We start from the raw sequence: 21,796 nt of genomic DNA on the forward strand, positions 1-21,796 counted from the left end.
GATTAATTAAAATATTGTGACACTAATTATTAAGTCATATAATTCCAAGATTAGATAATATTTTTCACATTAATTAGACAGTTAGTAACATGAATACTAACATATAATTAAATTTATTAAACATACCTCAATAATTTTCAGTCAATTCCTGAACGAACATTGTTTTCATCCTGTTTGTGTACCGATACCAGCTACCCCTTTCTTCTGTGACTGATGACCAACTTATAAAATTGACAAACTAAATATATCAGTTTATTCTAACTGCCTAATAATACTTCTAATCAGCCAATGACACACTAATACTTTTAATCAGCTAACACCTCAAAAAGAGCAAAGAGAAAAGTTATATTTTTCAGTTAATAGAAATATTTAATTCGCAGCAAGAGTCTTATTATCATCACGATATTTAACAGGATGTAGAGCTACGACAAACGACTGTATCGGGTAATATATTACATACTCTGCAATACATTTGATGATCAAAATTACAATGAATCTTTAAAGCATTTATAAAATTATATATAATAATAACAAAATGAAGTAGGGGGAGCATAATGTTATAAATAATATGATAGAGATCGCTGATTGAGCGGGCATCACAGCAAAACTATTGAAAGGATGTTAATTGATTTTTTTAAGATCTTTCTCATACACTTAGCTCTAACTTAACAAGTGATATTACTGCATCTTCTTTTCTTTATTACGATTTTAAGTAGCTATGATTTTGATGGACACTATATGCTCACTGGTATTTTCTGTTGCACATAAGAATACTTTGTTAATTTAGCAAAACAACACTGACGAAGTCGGTGGCATCAACTAGTTCTAAATAAAACTTATGGAATTAACGAACCTACACGTAGTCTAAACGTAATTCGACACATGACTTTAAGACTAATTACTTTAAATTCAGTCGACTAGTGCCAATTGACCGACATAGACCACTTAATCTCATCTTAAAAGATTAGGTATTATTGTTATACTAAAATGTCTACACTCTATTATGGAGGTAGGTTCTGATATTTGAATTAATAATTCATAGCTCAGGAAAGCTGAAATTATTGCATAGGTATAGTTCTACTTTATTGAATAGCATTGCTTTACTTATATTTTTGTTTTTTTTTTTTTTAATATATGCATTATATGCCAAAAAGATTTATTTTTACAGGTGACGTATTAAAATTTATTCTTGTATGTTTGTACATTCAAAAGAGTTTGGGTGATGAGACATTATGCGACCTTCGACCGCTAGGGGCCAAAACCGATCCACTTCCACCAGATAATAGATTTAATATCGAAATATTGAATATTATGGATAATTCTTATATACCGAACAAATTGTATACAGGTATTACGACAAATAAAAATAATAAATCAATATTATCTTTGACAGAATTAAGTTGAATAGTAACCGCTGTATGTATTCCTTTAGTTCGTCTGTCTGCAACTGACGGAGTGTCCAGCTTCATCGCGTTTACAATATCGGCGAGCGGAGACACCAAGCCCAATGAAAAAAATGCAAGGAAACCGTTAAAACTAAGCCCCGGTCTGATATATCCCTCACCAGATTCTGAAGCCAAGTCCAGCGATCAATGCAAAAATTCAGTTATACAATATGACATCACACCGAAAACTTCCGTTGAGGTAAATCTATATAATAGACCTATGTAGTCCTGTAGCGTATTTAGAGGTTATCCTTTAAATTCGTTATTTATTCGGAAGTACGTCATACAATTATAATCAAAGGTTTAAATTATGACAAATCTATTTCACACCAAATGGTTGGTACTATTGTGTTAAGTCGCGTTTCAAAGTATTTTATCTTGATTGAAGTATACCAAAAATATGCGATGATGATGTTAAAATTTCAGATTATATATCCTTGATTCCAGGCGTTTTGGCAAGCTCCACCCAAAGACCACAAATGTGTAACAATATTCGCTGTTCTGGCAGTAAAGCCAGATGTCTGGTATAACTTCGAAGGTCCGTTATCTAAAAGGGTCTGTGAAGATAGACGAAACGTTGAAGACATGCAGCCCATGGAGAATGACAACTGTCAAGTGTGCGAGGATGCTCAATATTTGGTATTTTAACGTGGCCATGACACTGACTTTTCTCTATTTTGATTACTAAGATTATAATGTAATATTAGCAATCTCAACACTAATAGCTTATATTTCATGAATTTCTTTAAATGTCTAGGAAAAGTTATTCGACATTTCAATGACTCTTAATTCTTTCCTGTATGAAATTAACGGCGATTGTTTAGTGCAGCAAAGAAGTTCTTGTTTGACTTTTTCGTAGTAAATTAAAAGAAATCTTTGTTCAAGCTGACATTCGAAAGAATATGGTCTTACAACACCCACCCGTTGATGTATCCTGACAACTCGACGGTCCTGCCATGCTTTAGCGACGTTGTTGGAGCTTCTCACAGCAAAAACTTTTACGTTTATAAATTTAATTCTGAAGCTAGTCAGGGTTTAAAAATGCTCGCAGAACAAGGAAACACAACTAAACTTGAAATTGAAATACGAATGCAGGTAAAGCTGACACTAAGTGGCTACAGCCTTGGCTGTAATTAAGAGGAACAAATGAAGTAATATCTATGACTGTACTTATGAAAGGAAATAGATGATCTTATATATATAAAAACATCTATTTCATGTATGTAAATTTTAAAAAGTCTTTATCCTAAAGAACCGAATAAATCACAATATATATAGCTGTAAAGTATACTTCTAATGTGGTAAAATAATATAAATATATGCATATAACAAATTGATACAAATATACAGTTTAAAAATGTTTTTTTTTCTTCTGTAGGCATGTATTTCATTGAAACATTATTGTATTTAATATAAACATCATTACTGATCTATTTTAATTAAATAAGGATTTTATTTCGAAAACTTTGACATGTTTTTTAAATTTTTAAAATAATTTAAAATTTCTTATAATGTAACAATCATAAATCTCATAAGACGCTATTTTCAGCTGGGCTCAACAGTTCGTACAATAATAAAAGCATCGGGTCACCCAAGACCCAACATGGCGACGACTTCTATATTTCGTGTAACCAGAGAACACCATTTGGTGTCACTGGTTACAGCCATTCTACCTTCACCGGACTGGTTTCTTGGTGTCTCTAATATGGAGATGTGTGATATGCTCACTGGGACCTGGGCACCACATTTGGTATTAAATCTTTATCCTTTAGATGCCGGCACGGACAGTGGATTAACTTTTGGGGTAAATAATATATAATCATCATCATGTCTCTCTCTCTTTAATTACTGGCGTTTCCTTATATATTCCGCTAATGTCACGTATCAATATTATTATACTATGCTAGGTAAAGAGGGATTTGTGACATCACCATGTCGAAGAGATATATCATATTTATGTCAAAATTTTTAAATGTTGCCACAATTTATGTCAGAAATTAATTTTTTTTTTTCTAGTCAGCAAACGACGACACAATGCCACCTCAACCTATTAAATCAGCCGTTATAAATAAATCGGTAACAAAGGAACAACTCAAGCCATTTGCGAAGATACGATTTGAACTTATTCGTACATACCCAAACCCCGCATGTGTCACTGAAGCAACAGTTGATGAGACGGAAGGAGAAAAGAAAAGTAAAATCAATTTTTTATCTAAACTCGGCATTCTATACATTACTTTAATGTAGCATACTCACTGATTAGTTATTGAACGTTCAAATTTTAGTTCTCAGTTTGATTAAAAACATATTTACTATTATGGATTCTGCTATTTTAAAAATAGAAGCCGTGCGATTATAGTAAAAACAAATTTTGTTATAGATAACGACAACGACGAAGAATCAAATGAAATACAAGTAACGTCACCCATGCCGTAAGTTGGGTAAAATTTTAAGTTAGGTGTCTCATAACTGTAATAATAAATGTATCTAAGTCTCCCATAACAATGACGAAACTGGCATTATTACATAAAACTTAAATTCAGTTTAAAATATTCAAAAGATTATTAGATACAATTTTTTGATAGGTGGTTGGTACCTATCTAAAAATGTGCATGGTGTATATGTTAAATTTAATACATTAAAAGGGAAACACTTGTTTAGTCGAAATGTCTTAACTTTAATGGATCTAAAATAATTGTGTCACTTAGCGAGGAACACTCTCCCGATCCGGAATCAGCGCCAGAATGTCCTGTGACACCTTGGGAAGACTGGTTACCGTGCGAGGGGGAATGCACCAACGGCAAATTGCAAGGGTATCAAATGCGATTCAGATATCACTTGGTTGACGGTGTGGCCGTGGGAAAATACGTTGAGAATGTTAGTATAAGGTTATTTATATATTTATCTTTCGTCTTCGTAGAAATGGATGTCGAACAAAAGGCGACTTGATGCTAAAATGCGTTCTCTATAAAGTGACACTGGGAATAATGTAAAAAAGAAAATACGACCTACTATGCAAAATTACTTAAGAAATTCGACAAAAAATATATTTAAGATAACGTAAATAATAATATTGTATTCATTGTAATATTATAATCTGAATATATCTCACTACGAGCATAAATTCATAAATATTTGTCAGATCTTAAAATTTTTACTATTATTCTTTGAAAGGGACCATACAATGAAGACAAAGAAGTTTCAGAGTATTGTATAGAAAATTATCCTGACAGCCAAACACGAGACTGCGAAGAACCTTGTAAAGAACAGGAAGAGGAGGAAGAAAGTATGTAGACAATGACATCTAAGACTTTCGCGAGTATACATTGAAATAAAACTAATATTTTTCGGATTTACTACGCGTTTATATAGTTTGATACGGGACCATTAACCCTTACACCTGGGTCGCAAGTCCCAAGCACTGCTAAAGCTCCTCTGGATGCAACGCAATGGACCCGGCACCAATAATAATCCATGGAATGCTGAGAAGTTTCCTCTCATTTTTAACAACACACTCCGACGTTTCGCTTACTTTGCAGCAACCGTGATCACGGACAGATGAGATAAGAATGTTAGAAATTAAACGCATTGTGGAGTATATCCAAAAAAAATAGTTTTATTTCAAGTATGTACATACTGAAAGATTTATCACTCAAAAAATCCAAGAAATTGTGTCATATTGACATTTATAAAAATAAAACCAGTATCAGATTATAAAATTAATACAATAAAAATGTTCTGTGTCACTTTAATTTGAAAAAGGAATTATTTGTTTCTATTTTTTATTTAGTTTCAGCTCAAGGGAGGTTCTGGTAAATAACTACAAGGAAGAGCGACAAAACTTTCTAACATATTATATGTTTTGTAATTCTTAAACATTATTGTAGAATACTATTTCTTTGCACCTTATTAATAAAGACATTTATTGAACAACGGTAGAGTTTTTTTATGACTGAAATATTATTTGGTTGCTATTATATTGATAAAAGGTGCCCAAGAGATTGACTTTAACAGAAACTTTAGTTTATTTTTAAAACTGTTCAACGATTTTCAAACAAATATGTAATTAAATCAATATAGTACTCAATAAATTGTCGCACATTATATTATCAACCGAGTTATGAATAAATTCCTAAAAACTGTTTGTATTTGATGTAAATCCGTTGTTTAACTGTTCAGTATGTTTAGTACAAGTCTGCTTTGTTATATACGATTTTTTTTTAAATCTTTTACGTAAAAAAAGTTCGTACCTACTGCATGGTACGTAGGAAGCGTTTACCAATTCTCATTCAACATCCTGCGTTAATACTCTAATCTACGAAGATCTATAGGTATAAGAAAAAAGTTAACGATCTTTACGTAGCATGAGAATGTCAATGTGGAATAAGCATACTTAAATTACGACTTTTATTCAGTCTTCATAAGTTCTTATGTTCACCGTATATTTTTCCAATAACTCTTTATATGAAGACAAGAGGGATAGCTTTACAGTTCTAGATATTGACAACGTCTTATGACCATCTTAAATAAGCACAATCATTTATTAATACCAATATATTCACATTTCTCATCCTAAATTCATTAACAAAAACTGTCGAGGTAGATAAAAATCCAAAACATGGACCAAACAAAGACAACAACAAACATATATCTTTTTCGCAACATGTAAAGATATATTAGAGCAGAATTAATAGAGATATACTAGAGAAAGTAATTTAGTTCCAACATTTAGATACATTCTTACAATGAGGGATTTCTTACTTTAAATTTCTTTAAAATAAATAACTATGTTACCTTAACATGTATTATGTAGCAACTATATATTACTTATATATCTCTGATCTTCCATCTGTCTTGTAACCATGAGGTAAGGAGTAGTGGGCGTATAATGTCCGGATAGATATAGTGGTTTGAGTAGGATTTATAACAGTTTTTTTGTTTTAAGATTTAATGGGTTTCAGTAAAAAAAAAATCATCACCGTAACATGTGTTTATAGATCAACCAGGATATAGATTTTAGTGAACCATAGCTAGGATTCCCATTAAATGAATGGGAGAAAATAAGAGACCCTACTTTGATACAACCAACCCCTATAAAAAAACCGCGACATAAGGGATATTGCAGATGATTTATAATTGGAAATAATATAGCCAAAGGAAACTAATATTAAAGCCCCTTATAAACTTCAATCAACTCAAAAATACTTGAAAATACTACAATCTCATTATCCAGTGTATTAACCACATTTGATGTTCTTTATAAAATATTAAAAAAAAATATAAAACAAATTTTTTTTTAAAGTTACGTGAAGTTGTCAGTTTAATAGAAAAAAATATGTCCTTATTAAAATCGATTTGTATTTCAATCTTATACGATTTTTAAACCGTAAATTATAAAATATAATCTGTTATTTTATTAACTCTTACGTCATGGTATCACAATGCGACATCTTGTGAATTGATATTTCTGATCCCGCAGCGGAACAAAAAATCATAAAAACAGTATCTAAGCATATTTATTTGTCTCATGTTATTATGCTGGAAAAAAAGCCTAAATCTAATTTCAAGCGTTTACTTGGAATAACTGCGGCATCTGTATTTGTCGTGGAAGCTGTAGGTATTGCTGTGTCTTACGGGTTGTGGTACAAATTGAACACCGAAAGAGGTACGTCTGTTCACCAATTTATATTTATTTGCTTTTTTACGCAATAAAGAAGTTATATAACATAACTTTTAAGTTGTATGAAAGTATAATAGAGCTTCAGTAACATTATCATAAGATTATCTGAATAAATGTCTAAATCATTTACTTTTTTATTCTTTACATATTTTATACAATATTAAGTTATTTAAGATACTTGCATAAAAATGTCATCAATATGATTTCAGAATTTCGTTTGTACATGCATAAAAACTACAACTGGGTGCTAGAAGGCTATTACGTACTCGGTGAGAAAGTCGGCGGTCTTAAGACCCGTGAATTGGACTACAAAGTGTGGAGCAACGAAGGCAAGATATAAACATCGGTGAGATGAGCATAGCCGCTAGGTCTCTGTTCTGGGTTGTCTCATTTGGCACCCTGGGCTACGGCCTCTTCACATTTGTTAAACCTGATGATGAACTCCTCCAAAAGGTTAATTGATGTTTGTGTTGTGTGGTCACTGGTTTTAACATTCCATATCATCCATTGTAACATTAATGTGAATGGTAACTGTAGTCTAAATAATAAGAGTTTAGGTCACAGAATGTCATTTTGGTATGTTAAAATCTGATTTTATATTAATTCCCTGAGCTTTTCATGGCCATTGGTTTGATAACAAAAGTTTTTCTGACTTATAATAAATATCAGTGTTCCACACAAATGATTTATGTTCTTTATATGTCTGAAGTAATATCATCAGAGCTATCAGTTATATAGATATTATTAAAAACTCCTGAAGCAATTTGTATTATAATATAATTTTTTTGAATCATTCTTACACTAACATTGCATAAGTATTTGTAATGTTGATGAAACTCAAAACATTCCTTTCAGATTGATAATTCCTCTAAACACACCGATTCACGGAAGGCAGCCAAGGATACTATATCAGTTCTAAAAGCAGCTATAAACCAGGAGTCAGATATCAGTAAGAAAGTGGATGAACTTTTGAAGAAAGGAAAATGAGTGACAAAAATGCTGTTTTAGAAAGGCTTAGCAGGCGAGATGCACAGCGGTTAGAAAAGTTACAGAAGGCTCACAAAGCTAGGGAGGAAGTTGAAGCGACATCTGAGACTGAAGATTACTTTTCGGGGGCATTCAAAATAAGATCTGAAAATGTAGAGCAACTGTTAACACAAGTACCGAGCTTGGAAATGGACATTTTAGCCCAGCACTTTGACATTGTCAAGCGTGAAATCAATGAATTACAAAAGTTTGTTGTCACTTCATCATTCTTCCTCAAGGAGTTTAACATGAGAAAGTATTTAGGTATCGTACAGAACTTGCAAACAAAATGCTATGAACTCGAAGATACATTTGTCCCGCGGAAGAAATTTGGATTCACAAGAAAGAAGCTGCCAAAATCTCACAGTCAGAAGCAACATTCAATAGATGAAAGTGATAGCAGCGGCAAAATTGACAGTAACAAATGGGACGAGAAGTTGTTCGGTTTTGATTCTAAAGAGGACAAAGTTTTGTCATTAGAGAATGTTGATTTGTTTCAAAGGGATGTAGCTTTACGTAACTTGAAAAACTGCACCGTGAGTTTGAAAGGAGTGATGGGAACTTTACATATAACAAACTTGGACAACTGTATTGTGCTCTCTGGCCCTGTGACGTCATCAGTTTTTGTAGAGAAATGCACCAATTGTAAAATAGTGACCGCCTGCCAACAGCTTAGAATGCACAGCTCTTTGAAGTGTGACATATACTTACATGTAACCAGTAAAGGGATCGTCGAAGACTGTTTGGACATACGCACTGCTCCTTATAACTTGACATATGATGATTTAGATAAGCATTTTAATATGTCCATGTTAGATAGAAATTCCAATAATTGGGATTGCTTGGATGATTTTAATTGGCTGGCTCCCGATATTCCTTCTCCTAATTGGTCAATTCTGGATGTTACTCAACGTGTAACCAATTGGGATGAGTGGTGGTCGAAAACACCGTTATAATATTTTTAGGTAGTCCCGTTTCAACATTCTATAGAATTTGGATTAAGTGCCTCACTTAGACTGGAATAATAAATAATAAAGCAGACATTTGTACTAACATTGAAAAAATGCTATAATTTTTTGAAACTTTCTTTACTGGAATCTGCATATAATCATTTTTGAATATTTATCTCATTTTGTTAAATATTTTTGTTTTAAAACATTAACAGATTAAAATAATATGCAAATTATCAGTGTAGTTGACTGAAAAATAGATGCTTTTATTAGATTTAATAATACTATTTATGAATAAACACATAACAAACAGTTTTATTTTATTTTCAAATAAAATTATTGCCAGCATACAAAAACATATTTGTGCGCTGACAAATCTTATTCCTGAACGGTTAAATCTCTAAAATGTAGTGAAAATTATGGATATCTAACAATTGACAAGATTTTTTTAAATCTGACGTGTTGAAAGTCGAGTTTAGTTGACGGGTTATATTTTATAAAATTCCGTTTCATTTCCGCAAGTTATTATTGTTAGAAATATTGAATATTCGTCCTATAAGTTATTACCGACGTCTTAGATCTTATGTTTGGGTTGTAAGGGGACATTTTTTTACTATTTTCGAATAAACAGTAACATGTATACATTCAAGAAATCTAGTTTTTTAATTACCTCAAGTTTATATTTAAAAAAAAACTGTTTTAACGTTAATCCTATTCTTTGATTTACGTTATTTTATCGGATGATAAAAGACAGATCGACATTTCGTTCGAGATATAAGATTTAAGTATTAGAAAAAAATCTTCCATGTTCTTCCTAGCTAACAATCGAGTTCATATCTTTGTTTGTCTTATCTATTTTCCTAAAGAGAAGAGATCTGTTTAGCGGTAATTTTCTTATTTTAAATTTCTTGTCAAAATTTAGTTCATATATAAACGGTATACAATACATACTTTAATTCAGAAGTTCTGTTGTTTTTTTTTCAAGATGACTCGTACTGTTGATATGAAATCATGTATATTCTAGAAGCTTAGGACATATACTAGCAGCAAGACACTTGGGAAAACAGATGCTAAGTTTAATAAATACGTATATGAGTATTTATTAAACTTAGCATCAGTAATAACGTAAACATAATGGCGTAGGTCTGGTATTTAGAACAAATAAAAAAATATTAACAATAAATATGAATATAAATTTATTTTACAGGCGAAACTTTATAGAATAAGTACAATAAATACAAAAATTTAATTTTGTATGTAATTACAAATACCTTGTATATAACAGGTTGTTGATAATTTTTAACACGTTCTTACAATTCCTGATCACGCTCAAGATAAATTCAATAAAATTACTAGACTGCTAATTATTGTAATTTATAACCAAAAACGATAAGAACTTAAAGTAGGTATATATATATTTTTCTCTTAGCTTATAAAAATATATTAAGTAATAAACTTTTAGCTTAGATGTCACAGATTATACAATCTTAACAGATAATATATATTCATAAATCATAAGCATTTATTGCATGGTCAACTTAAAAAAAAATCTTTTTATACAAAGATTCGTGTCCTAAAAACTTTAACACGATACAAGTCTTTGACAAAACCAATAATAAGTCTATTGCTGTTCGATACATCATAAGTAAGTAAATAAAACATTAATATTTTTAGACAATTTAGACATACACATAAGAAAATTTATGTGTATGGGAAATGCAATTTTTATTAAATGCGAGTATTGTGTACTTCTAATTTAAAAAATAATAATAACGTATATATTTTCATTTATGTCTTGAGAAGGCTCGCACTATGTTGTTTAATTTACAATATCTCGAGTAGTTAGTTAATAAAATTATTGGAAACGCCTTTAAAAAAATTGTATGACATTTTTATTAGCATAATATGCATAGATACATACATATTATGTATGTACGTGTTATAGCTTTATCAATGTATTAAATTATATGGAGTAATTATAAAAACTAATTTAAATATAAAAAAATAACCTAATTGTTATCAGGTTTGTTAATGCAACGTTTTTCTCACCTGATATCTAGGTCAAGAAAAATATCACGGCTATGGGACATAGCCTTCCTTAGTTTTTTTTTTTTTTTTTTTAGAGAAAATGAAAATAAAATCATGAAAATTCTAGCACAATTGGCAAAAACTAAAAAAGATGTCCAGTTAGTCTCAAATGAAGTGAATTAAAACTTCAGAAGTAATCATTGAAAACTAACATTAAATAAAGTAAATTCAAGACGTAATAAGTAATTGAGATATATATAATATGAACACAAGAGAGCATTATATTAAATATTAGGTAAGAATAATGAGGGAATAAGTGCTATTGGAACTTCACGGCGAGTAATGTTTTATGTACATTATTGCATTATTTTCACTACAAAGCCGGTACTTATCTTTTTTATATATTTTTGTAACTAAATCTTTGTAACTAAATCTTTTTTATATATATATATTTTGTAACTAAATCTTTTTTATATATTTTTGTACGCAACCAAAATCTAGAAAATATATATTTAAGATAAAAAACGACTTGTATTTTAGTTTTGTTATATCATAATAAAAGCTCATAGGAAAATAAAGAGTATTTTTAAATAATTTCCAGGGAAAAATTGTAAAGCTGTTGTTTAAAAATATTGAAACGAAATAAATGTACAGAGATTCGATAGTTTTTGTGCAAATAATTTAAATGCTAAGATAGTTGCAAAAATGTCTTTTATATTTTTAAAATATTAATTATCTTAGAACTACGTATTTTATTAATACGAAATAGATAAACCGAATAAGTGTTGCCAGTTATAATACGATAATCTAGAACATTATTGCCATATTAAAGAATACACTTGTGTAATTTTTTTTTAGCAAATCTTCTTGAGTTCAAGAAGTAATTTATAATTTAGAAAATTTATTTCATTTTTAGAAATTAGACAAATAATAATATTTGGACATTTAACAAATGATTAATTTTACTTAAAGGGTTGCTAAATTTAAAATGCGATTTGTTACCGAAAGTATAGGAATGTGTTTTGGACCTTAAAATTCACTACATTCATATAATTGCTAGACATTAAGTTGTTTTAAGTCATTTTAAGTAATTTTAAGACAAAAATTATAATTTTATTGTCATTGAAGTTACGCCGTCATGCGGATAACTTTATTCAGGACGAGCTTGGAGTAATCTCGACCGAATCTGATTTGACGGATTGTCTAAGTGATAGTCGTTAGTATCACCACTTGGGGTTCTTCTGCGCTATGGTCCACTGTTGATAAGTATTGTTGGGGTCGCAAGGAGCCAGACCAAGTGTTCTGGAATTGGGCTGCAGGGTCAGACAATAGCTGTGCAACCTGTGTATCAGATGGCTGCGCTCTTTGTCGTACCTGAAAAAAGAAATACATCTCTGTAAAACTTATAGTATCTTGTCGTATTTTTAACCAACTGAGACAGGAAAGAGGGTTTTGTGTGTGTTTGAAATGTTTGTTGTTATATTTAAAATAGACGAATAAAAATTTTAATAAGATCTGGTAGATTTTAATCTGGTATTCTTTAGGTTGCAGGTTCGAAGTTTGTTCGAGTGGATACATTTAAATATTTTATAGAAAAGTACACCAAGTGTTCATGTTTAGGAACTCACAAGTCACATAGAAGATGGATTTAAGAAAACTAGATAAAACAACTATTTCCCTGTTAATGTGATACTAACACCTTCTATATGCACTGCTACATCCCAAATCATTTCGCTTCACTCGAATTACTATAGGACAGAATTCCATGCATATTATCCTCACCTCCAAGGTCCGTCAACAGTCCCTAGCCGGCAGATCGTCTGTTTGAGGCTGTCCGTATCGGCTTCCAGACATCTCTCGCCAACACCCAACTGTCCCGCCTCATTCAATCTGTACAGCTGATTGTTCCCAGCCCCATGACAGGACTGTATACCTGAAATATTCATATAAATTCCTATAGTGTATTTTTACGCGATTAATGATAATAATATATCAATTACCTGTACTGTTATTAATATGAATTTTTTTACTACTTAAATGTACAGTTCTGGTGAAGGCACAAAGATGAAGGATAACTATATATTTACATGTTATTTTAGGCCTCCCTATATTAGTACCTATTACCAAGATTACTGAAAGCTTCAGTTCAAACTCATCGAAAGTACGTAGTGAGTATGAATAATAACTTACCAATATATGAAGGAGCTGCTTTTCCCATAGTATCTAGACACAGGCCGATTGCTTTATTCTTCACCATACCCCAATGAACATTTTTGGGTAATTTGGGGAATTTATCATATACGTCATAAGCGACATTCTCCATGTACCAACTGAAGCTCTTGCAGTTCAATTTGTCCCTCAGGGCTACTTGTTCACTGATGTCGCCCATATCCAAAAACCTGGCCATGGGTTCCCTTGTATAGAAAAATTCCTTATGCTCCTCATCGAACCAAGTTTCAATGACCCGTTTGTAATTAATTGTGATGAGAGATCCTTTCCGGTTTTTAGCTAGATTTCCGAACGAGTACGGCATGAAGGCTCTATACACGTGACCGACCCTGGAGCATGGCACCCATTCAATACTACCGCCGCATTGCCAAATCTTGAAGCTTAATTCGAAATTCTCTCCACCCCACACTAAAAGACCGGGATCGTATGCACCGATTTCAAGGAAATAATTCCTGTTTATTGCGAAAAGACCACCAGCGTGGGTAGGACTTTTGTATGGTTCAGATTTATGTTTGTGCAAACTGGCTTCCCTGTCAGGTACTTCGTTTTCTTTGTAAAGCATACCCCATTCGAATATACCTCTATAATTAATACCATGCGAGTAAACCGGTCTGTATTCGAAGGTTTTGTGGTCGATACCATCTATAACTGGTACGGTCATGATCTTGTAGTCCCTGTATATAGGAGCGAGTAGTGGCGGTAACCAGTTGACGTTGACCTCGCAGTGAGCGTCCAAAAATACTATGACCTCCCCCGTAGCTTCCATAGCCCCTCTCGATCTGGTACGTATCAGACCCTGTCTTTCACTGTTTCTTATTATTCTCACTTTGCCTTTCCAACGTTTAACATAGTTGTCTAAGTTTTCTTTTAAATCGTCTTTATCTGAAAAATCGTCAACCTGGGAAAAAATTAGGATTGGTCCATGACTTATTGGAAGTACTAAAAAAATATTTTTTTTTTTAGCTATTTTCATTGTAACCAAGTCAAAAACTAAGAAGGGATCATTGCCAAAACAAATTAAACTTCATGGTGATGATAAAACATGATTCAAAGGTTGTTAAATGTACAGACAAAGCCAGAGCCAATCGCTAGTTCATGATAGAGAGGTCGAAAAACAAATTTAAAATTTACAATTTTCCTTGTTAACATTTTTAAGCACATGAGAAATACAAAACGCCATCAATGTTTTTAAATACAGTAAAGAAAATGTTTATAAACTGACTCACCATAACAACCTCCTTCAATATGTTGGGCGGTGAACGATCTATGACAGTGTGCACGGTCCTCATGAGCACTGAGAAACCTTCGTTGTGGAACACAATAATTACTGATGTACTCGGCAGTTCTTCAGGATAGTGCCAATATTTACATTCATCCAGACGAGTGTCCGGAATTGATCTGGGACATAGTTTCATATATTGAGGATAATCAATTATAAAACTGGGATAAGATAACTATATGGATAGGTTCAGACCTATTCAACTAAACTTATAACCTATTTTAGGTTCAGAAAAATGTTGTTAATAATAGACTTTGATACTTATGCTTTGTTACATATAAATGTAATGTATTTTATTTACTGAAAATTTTATAAAAATAACATAAACAGTTAGAATAGTTAATATAAATACATAAAACAATACCTATTCATAGCAATATCATTAGATGCGGCTATGTTCATGCCGTATTCGCTTTCCGACTCAGCTATATCATTGGCTCTGTCCTGAGGCATGTGGTATGGTAGGCCCTCTTCACCCGGCCCTTTTACAATATTCTTGGAACGAGGCTCAAAGTTGCCTAGCTCTAGAATGATTTACAAGAAGGAAATATTTTTATAAAGAAATGTGACAACAAACTTTTACTTTCAAAATATGTAAATTTATTGTGAGACAAAAAATTTTCAGCATTCGAAGGATTCACGGTTAGGGGCCGGGTCCATGGCGTTGCAGGGAGAGGAGCTTTAAAAGTGACAGGGACTTATGACCCAGGTGTAGGTTTAAGGGGCTCCTATCTAACGCGCGTTAAACATTCACCTCCACCGTCCAAGCTCCTCTCTACCTAACAAAATTTCAAACAAACCTACTGGGAATGTCTTTGAAGTGTGTTCTAAGAATTAATTGATATTATTTCTGGACAGTCTTTTAAGTCTTTTAGAGTAGAGAGATTTAGCTGTTATACCTCTCGCTCCCACTTCTACAGGATATAATTTTATGACAAACCTATTATTAGTGAGTTCATTAGTGAGCTTGTAATACTTGTTGACCTTGATGGCATGTTCTCCAAATGAATCCTAAGCTCTATTAACACAATGTGCTTTAAAATTCATGAATACATTAATACATATGGTCTGGAAACCGATGCACAAATATCCCTTGGGATTTTATATTGTCTCTCATACCTATCCATGATTATAGCTCAATTCACAAAAATTATTTCAAATTTCAAACGATTACAAATGTTTCAAGTTTTAATCTGTGTGATAATCAAGTATATATATTTTTATCACATTAACTTTTATGTTCAATTAATAAAAATCAATTATGTTTTAAAATCAGTTAATCAATTTTAAAGGCAATTATCATCGTAGATTATCATTATAAGATACATTTCCCGTAAATCGTATATTAAGAATCTTAAGACAGTTAAAGAACATTATCAATATAGTGTTTTTATTACACAAATGTGAATTAACGTATTGGATTAGGTTTTTTACTACATGTTTATCAGATTTGAATTGAACGAGATTGTTTACGACTTTACAGTATGAGATTAAAAAGTACACAAACCGGCGACCGGACTAGGCCAAATAACAGGACTTCAGATTTAATTGTGTAAATTATAAATAGTTCATTTTTACACTTACCAGTTTGTAAAGTAGGGTATATATCCTTGTGAAATTTGTATTTGCTAAGGGGTTCATTAACAATTAGCTTTTCATAAGAAACAACGTTGCCATTTGAACGAGAGTAACTGTGTATAGCATAAATAAATAGCAAAAGAATCGCACACAAACCGGTTGTACGGAAAATTCTACCGCGTCTTATGTTTGTTATCCGCATTTTTGACGGTTTTAATATAGGTTTATATTTCTTTAAGATAAAAATCAAAACAAAACAACAATATAGTGTATCCGTGTTCACTGCATGAGTTCCGATGACGTTTATGAAATCCGAAATATCCTTCAAAGTTCAACAATTCATATCGCTACGTTTACTGACTACGTTCCTTCTCAAAGGTTTTTTGAAGAAAAGTTTGGAGGTATACTGATAAATAAAATTTTACTTAAAATAAAATAACATATTTTTAAAGATCTTTAAATTCTATATTGATTATTGAAACATAAAACTTGAATCGCTAAATCTTCGAATACCTTAATCCTTCTTGTATAGCCTGTGAAGAAGTGCGTTCCGTTCTTACGTTTGAAATTGTAAAATTTGACATTGACGTTACCTGTGCCAAATTCATGTGAAAATATTACAAATCTCTACTCTTTTTAGGTATGATCTTCGAAATATGTCTAAGTTACGAGAATGTTTGAAACTGTCTTATTGTAGATATTACAGTGCACAACAAGTTAAAAAGAAATTGCCTATTATAACATGTAAACGTCCCGAATTTAATCATTATGAAGGACAAACCTATGCTAAGTTTGATGGTATTAAACTTGCCTCACAAGGGTGGTTGCATCCAAAATCAAAAAACGACTATTTTATAGTATATGGAGACGCAAATAAAAAAAATCAAAAAGAAGAAAATGTAGTTTACAAGAAAAGTTTCGAAGAAATTGGCTTGTGTGGAGAACTTAAAGAGGTTATGTCTCGACTCGGATATGAACTGCCAACTGCGATTCAGGCTAGGTCATTTTCGCCTATAATCCAGGGATATAATACTGCTCTGACCGCAGAGACAGGCTGTGGAAAGACTTTGGCCTATTTATTGCCAGTACTGCAACACATACTTGAATGGAAGAATCATGTAAAGGAAGATTTTAATAGTCCACTAGCTGTCGTTATCACACCAAGTAGAGAGCTAGGTTTGCTATCATTTTAATTTTTTTAAATTTTAATTAAATAAATTACATTCAATTTATAAATTTATACACATTGGCTTCAATGCCGTGATTTCCTATACCCATCTATTAAATTACATACTGTTTAGACTTTAGAAGCTTATGTCCATTTTATACTTATAACTATTTAATGACTGTTTCTTAATCCACAGCAACACAAATAGCTGAAGTTGCCGAGAATGTTTGTCAGAATCTTAACATTAATATATCCACACTGGTCGGAGGCAAGACCAAGCAGAAGATGATGAATCCTCCGATAGAATACAGCGATTTACTTATAACAACTTTAGGAGCCTACAGCAAGTTAGTCACAACCGGTATATGCAAGATACATAATGTGCATCACATTATATTGGATGAAGCGGACACATTACTTGATGATAGTTTCATTGATAAACTATCTTTGCTGTTGAAGAAATTTCCTGTAAGTATGAATTTTTTAAAAATTTGAACTGTTGGTTAATTTATAACACAATTACATGTTTCTTTACCATCCATAATTAATTCTATTTACTGTCTCTTGAAGTGACATTTTTGTAACAAACAATGGGAAGTATTTATAATACCCAAACTATATTTTAGATTCAATTCAAAGTAGATATAAAGAATCCTCCATCTGGGTGTCAAGTTACACTGGTCAGTGCAACATTACCTCATGAGTTACCGGAAGCAGTGAACTCCTTCATGGACCCACAGTCATTACGAACAATCACTACAGATAATGTCCATCGTATTCTACCCCATGTGCCTCATAAGTGAGTTAAATTGTTCTATTATTGTATTAAATTGTGCAAAAGAATGAACTCGTAATGGCCTTGAGGTTAAAGGCACGTCTCTCATATGTGTGGGCACGGATTCGAAACCTGGCAAGAACCAATGTGATCTTTTCTGAGTCATATGTACTTTCTAAGAGTATTTAGACACCACTGACGGATGGTGAAGGAAAACATCGTGAGGAAACCTGGTCTTATAATTTCAAATTATAAGATTGAAATCACCAACTCGTCTTGAGCAAGCATGGTGATTAATGATGTAACATTCTCTTTGCGAGAAGAGGCCTTTGCTCAGAAGTGGGCCCCCTATAGGCTGACGACGATGATGATGATAAATCACCTTAGAATGGAATTAAATAACATATAGAGATAAACTTAGTCCTCTTAGTCTTTGCAACTCATGTGTTATAGATACCCTCATTTTACCCTAATATAATACCTTTAATTCCTATTCTTTATTTTCCCTGACATCCCTTAATTAATTTTTTATTCTGTATTACCCTATACACCGCATCACCCTTTTTGATGTACCTGTAAATGGTTGGATAGATTTCCATAATTATATTTATTTTTTTGTTATTGATACAACAAATTTTAAGTTTGCCAAAAATTTTGCTATGTATAAATAAGATTGTATTTATATATTTTTGGCTTCTTGCTACTAAATTCTTTTTTATTCCAACCAATAAGAATTCATTATTCACAGCTAAAGTAGGAAAATATTTGCTAAAATAAGACAAAACAACAAAAATAAGAGCAAAATTACAAAGTAGTTGAAATGAAACATTTTTCCCAATCGCATGTAACAATATCGTCTACAATACCTATGTCAACGAGTGCATGAGAAGAAAAATTTTTTTCCTTGCAAAATTTTTCTTTATTGGTATTAGGTAATTGTTTACAATTATGAAAATGATATAGGCTATGGCATAAAAATGTAGAAAATATATTCACATATTCCCTATTACTAGGAGTTCCCAATTACCCTAAGTCCCAGGCACTGTCAAAGCTTCTCTCCCTGCAAAACGATAGACCCGGCACCCGTTCGTTGAATCCATGGAATGCTGAGAGGTTTTGTTTCGTCCCTCTTTCAAATTTCGCCCATTTATATTATTCATTTAAGAAATGTTTGTGTATCCTCTTAGCAATAACGACAGGAAAGATCTTAGTTTAAATGAAACTGTTATTCCCATTGAGATAAGCACTTTCATTATTATAAGCAACAATTTTTCCAGGTTCATCCGTCTCGGCAAAGCCCAGAAACCTCTTGAACTGTTGAAACTAGTGCAAGCGGATGTTAATTTACAGAAGCCAGTTATGATATTCTCTAACAAGACGTCGACTTGTGATTTCTTAGCGATGTTCCTGAATGAAAATAACATTGAATGTATAAATATTAATGGACGAATGGCTGTTCCGCTGAAGATGGGGAAGTATGAAATGTTCAAAAATGGTCAGGTCAATGTACTCTCGTGCACTGATATTGCGTCACGTGGCTTGGATACTTTGAGGGTAGGAACATTTTTACTTACCAATCAAATGGTATCATTATTATATATGATATATTCTTTTCATATTATAAATCATGTTTTATTGCTGGCACAGAAAATATTTTAAAATTCGATAAAACACTCAAAAAACTTGCTAATTACAGATAGGTTTGTTAAATATTTCAAATTGTACAAAATGTTTTCAGACTCGACACATCATAAACTACGATTTTCCTTTGTACACATCCGATTACATCCATCGTTGCGGAAGAACAGGTAGATTGGGTTCATCTAATGATTGTTCCATCACTAATTTCGTGGCTTGGCCAAGAGAGATACAACTCGTGCAAAAAATAGAGACCGCTCTGAGAAAACATGCAGCTTTACCAAATGTCAATGCCAACATCAAACGTCAGATTGAAGACAGAATATCTAGAATGACGTCGGCTCTATAATTAGTGACATATTATATGCACAGATAAATAAGAATAAATCGTATATGCTCGTTGTTTTATTTTATTATTTTGCTTCAACAATAGGTATTTTATATTTTAGGGTAATTAGCAATGAGATTATAATTATATAGTGACATCTAGGATTTTGTGGAGTACATAATATATAAAAATTAGATTTTTATTTGAAGACATGATGAAAGTGTTTGTCAATCACTCTTGTTTTTTGTCATCTACGAGATCAAATTAAGGAATCGTGAATACTTTATTTGAAACTAAAGTGACCTACTCAATCGCCATTTGTCAGTTATCTGATATTTGCCCAAACGGATGTTTTATTAATAAGGGTCTATGTGCATTGAATTGTGCAAGCTTTCTGGGAAAAATTATTCTTCTATATGTTGTTTCACAAACTCATTCATTATCCAGAGCAATCCAGTAAAATCCCTATAGCCTTTCTAACATAACCAGGACTAGAGAGAAAAATCTAGAAATTATTTGTTTTGTCATAACATAATTATTAATTATAGTTTTATAGTTAATATAACATTATTTTGGTTATTGTTATAGATTATATCTTGATAAAAAAAAAAAAAAACTATTAAAGTTTTTAAATCTAATCGAGTTACTTTATTAAAGTTCATCCTGTACAAAGCCACATCTTCGGTTAACTGTCTGATCGTTGCAATTACTGCCACTGTCTAGTAAAATTCGAATCTTTAAATATAAATTTGAAGATGTAATATAAAGTTATGATTAAAATGTCAATCAAGAGTCGAGCAGAAACTAATGTTGATGGATGGATCGCATTTCATTTTAATGTGAAGTTTGGTTTAAAAAAATGTAACGTAAAAAAATCTGTTGGTCTTTAAATATTTTGTGGCTTGAAGCTATAGCTTAAATATAAAAAGTGTGTTGTGGCATCTCGTAATAATGTTTTGTTTCTTTTAGTTACAATTTCCATTCTATGTTTAATTTACTGTTATATTTAAACGGATAACATATGTCTAAGACAAAATTACGTTCCCTTTTAGTATGCAGTTACAGACATTCGGATTCAGGAATAAATAATCAGCACGAGACGAACAGAGTCAACTACCTACTGAACATAATTTGTAATAGCTGAATTATACGAAAGGACAATTATTTTATATCTAATTAACAGAAATAATCCGAACAGTATTTGCCCAATTTTTATCTTTAACACAGAGAAAACACGTTAAAAGTTTATTTTGTACAACTTTATAGTATAAGAAAAAATGTTATGTACGAGGTAGTACCACAATTATTAACAAGCGTTTAGGGAAATAGCGTTTATTAAAGACATTATTGTAATTTTTTCTTTGCACGGTAATCGTTAGCGTCACCGTAGTTATCTCGACTGTTAGTGATTTAAAAACCAAATTTTTGTTAGTATATACTTAATAAACTTAGACACTGATCGTCTCAAGGTTATTTACTATCATCTATGTATCATGTAAAATCAACGAAGTTCTGGGTTCAAAGACCCAAGAAAAAGATGCATGAAAGATACAAAAGCATTAATGTGAAAACTACGAAAAAAAACATTTTAACGAAAAGTCCATTCAAATATATTAAGCCCCTAACCCTCAAATATCATTTCTATATAACAAAGACTTCTTTATTTGAAACT

The 21,796-nt window shown here is 31.8% G+C and overlaps 4 protein-coding genes across 5 annotated transcripts; 3 read left to right on the forward strand and 1 right to left on the reverse strand.

Moving 5' to 3' along the window:
• Positions 1 to 861: 861 nt before the first annotated feature.
• Positions 862 to 5,378, forward strand: LOC116768396 (spondin-1-like). The gene is made up of 11 exons (XM_032659106.2): positions 862 to 1,009; positions 1,169 to 1,348; positions 1,433 to 1,644; positions 1,893 to 2,084; positions 2,331 to 2,540; positions 2,995 to 3,249; positions 3,462 to 3,639; positions 3,826 to 3,877; positions 4,154 to 4,322; positions 4,620 to 4,731; positions 5,236 to 5,378. Exons 1-11 carry the CDS (start codon positions 988 to 990, stop codon positions 5,259 to 5,261), a joined length of 1,608 nt encoding a protein of 535 aa, XP_032514997.1. The 5' UTR covers positions 862 to 987; the 3' UTR covers positions 5,262 to 5,378.
• Positions 5,379 to 7,334: 1,956 nt separating this feature from the next.
• On the forward strand, positions 7,335 to 9,411 carry LOC116768397 (tubulin-specific chaperone C). 2 transcript variants are annotated; one of them, XM_061524227.1, is made up of 2 exons: positions 7,335 to 7,471; positions 7,981 to 9,411. In XM_061524227.1, the coding sequence occupies exon 2, from the start codon at positions 8,109 to 8,111 to the stop codon at positions 9,105 to 9,107; it is 999 nt and encodes a 332-aa protein (XP_061380211.1). In that variant the 5' UTR covers positions 7,335 to 7,471; positions 7,981 to 8,108; the 3' UTR covers positions 9,108 to 9,411. The 2 variants fall into 2 exon arrangements, with proteins under 2 accessions (XP_061380211.1, XP_061380201.1); XM_061524217.1 differs by having other exon boundaries at positions 7,436 to 7,578.
• Positions 9,412 to 10,273: 862 nt separating this feature from the next.
• Positions 10,274 to 16,532, reverse strand: LOC116768571 (N-acetylgalactosaminyltransferase 7). The gene is made up of 7 exons (XM_032659313.2): positions 16,222 to 16,532; positions 15,002 to 15,161; positions 14,585 to 14,756; positions 13,320 to 14,256; positions 12,912 to 13,062; positions 11,590 to 12,503; positions 10,274 to 11,521 (listed from the first exon to the last, which is right to left on the reverse strand). Exons 1-6 carry the CDS (start codon positions 16,415 to 16,417, stop codon positions 12,353 to 12,355), a joined length of 1,767 nt encoding a protein of 588 aa, XP_032515204.2. The 5' UTR covers positions 16,418 to 16,532; the 3' UTR covers positions 10,274 to 11,521; positions 11,590 to 12,352.
• A 265-nt stretch (positions 16,533 to 16,797) lies between these two features.
• LOC116768621 (probable ATP-dependent RNA helicase DDX28) lies at positions 16,798 to 20,198 on the forward strand. The gene is made up of 5 exons (XM_032659374.2): positions 16,798 to 17,391; positions 17,580 to 17,851; positions 18,010 to 18,182; positions 19,436 to 19,712; positions 19,897 to 20,198. The coding sequence occupies exons 1-5, from the start codon at positions 16,872 to 16,874 to the stop codon at positions 20,143 to 20,145; spliced, it is 1,491 nt and encodes a 496-aa protein (XP_032515265.2). The 5' UTR covers positions 16,798 to 16,871; the 3' UTR covers positions 20,146 to 20,198.
• Positions 20,199 to 21,796: the final 1,598 nt, after the last annotated feature.

This window comes from Danaus plexippus, chromosome 4 (assembly GCF_018135715.1).
Source record: "Danaus plexippus chromosome 4, MEX_DaPlex, whole genome shotgun sequence".
NCBI classification, from domain to species: domain Eukaryota; kingdom Metazoa; phylum Arthropoda; class Insecta; order Lepidoptera; family Nymphalidae; genus Danaus; species Danaus plexippus.

Coding starts and splice junctions, on each gene's coding strand:
- LOC116768396 (XM_032659106.2), top strand. CDS start 988: ATGTCTACACTCTATTATGGAG. Junction 2,085..2,330: donor GCGAGGATGCTCAATATTTG/GTATTTTAACGT, acceptor TCTTTGTTCAAG/CTGACATTCGAAAGAATATG. Junction 3,250..3,461: donor ACAGTGGATTAACTTTTGGG/GTAAATAATATA, acceptor TTTTTTTTCTAG/TCAGCAAACGACGACACAAT.
- LOC116768397 (XM_061524227.1), top strand. CDS start 8,109: ATGAGTGACAAAAATGCTGTTTTAGAAAGGCTTAGCAGGCGAGATGCA.
- LOC116768571 (XM_032659313.2), bottom strand. CDS start 16,417: ATGCGGATAACAAACATAAGACGCGGTAGAATTTTCCGTACAACCGGT. Junction 14,757..15,001: donor AATGATATTGCTATGAATAG/GTATTGTTTTAT, acceptor ACTATGTCCCAG/ATCAATTCCGGACACTCGTC. Junction 14,257..14,584: donor TATTGAAGGAGGTTGTTATG/GTGAGTCAGTTT, acceptor ATTTTTTCCCAG/GTTGACGATTTTTCAGATAA.
- LOC116768621 (XM_032659374.2), top strand. CDS start 16,872: ATGTCTAAGTTACGAGAATGTTTGAAACTGTCTTATTGTAGATATTAC. Junction 17,392..17,579: donor CACACCAAGTAGAGAGCTAG/GTTTGCTATCAT, acceptor CTTAATCCACAG/CAACACAAATAGCTGAAGTT. Junction 18,183..19,435: donor CTACCCCATGTGCCTCATAA/GTGAGTTAAATT, acceptor CAATTTTTCCAG/GTTCATCCGTCTCGGCAAAG.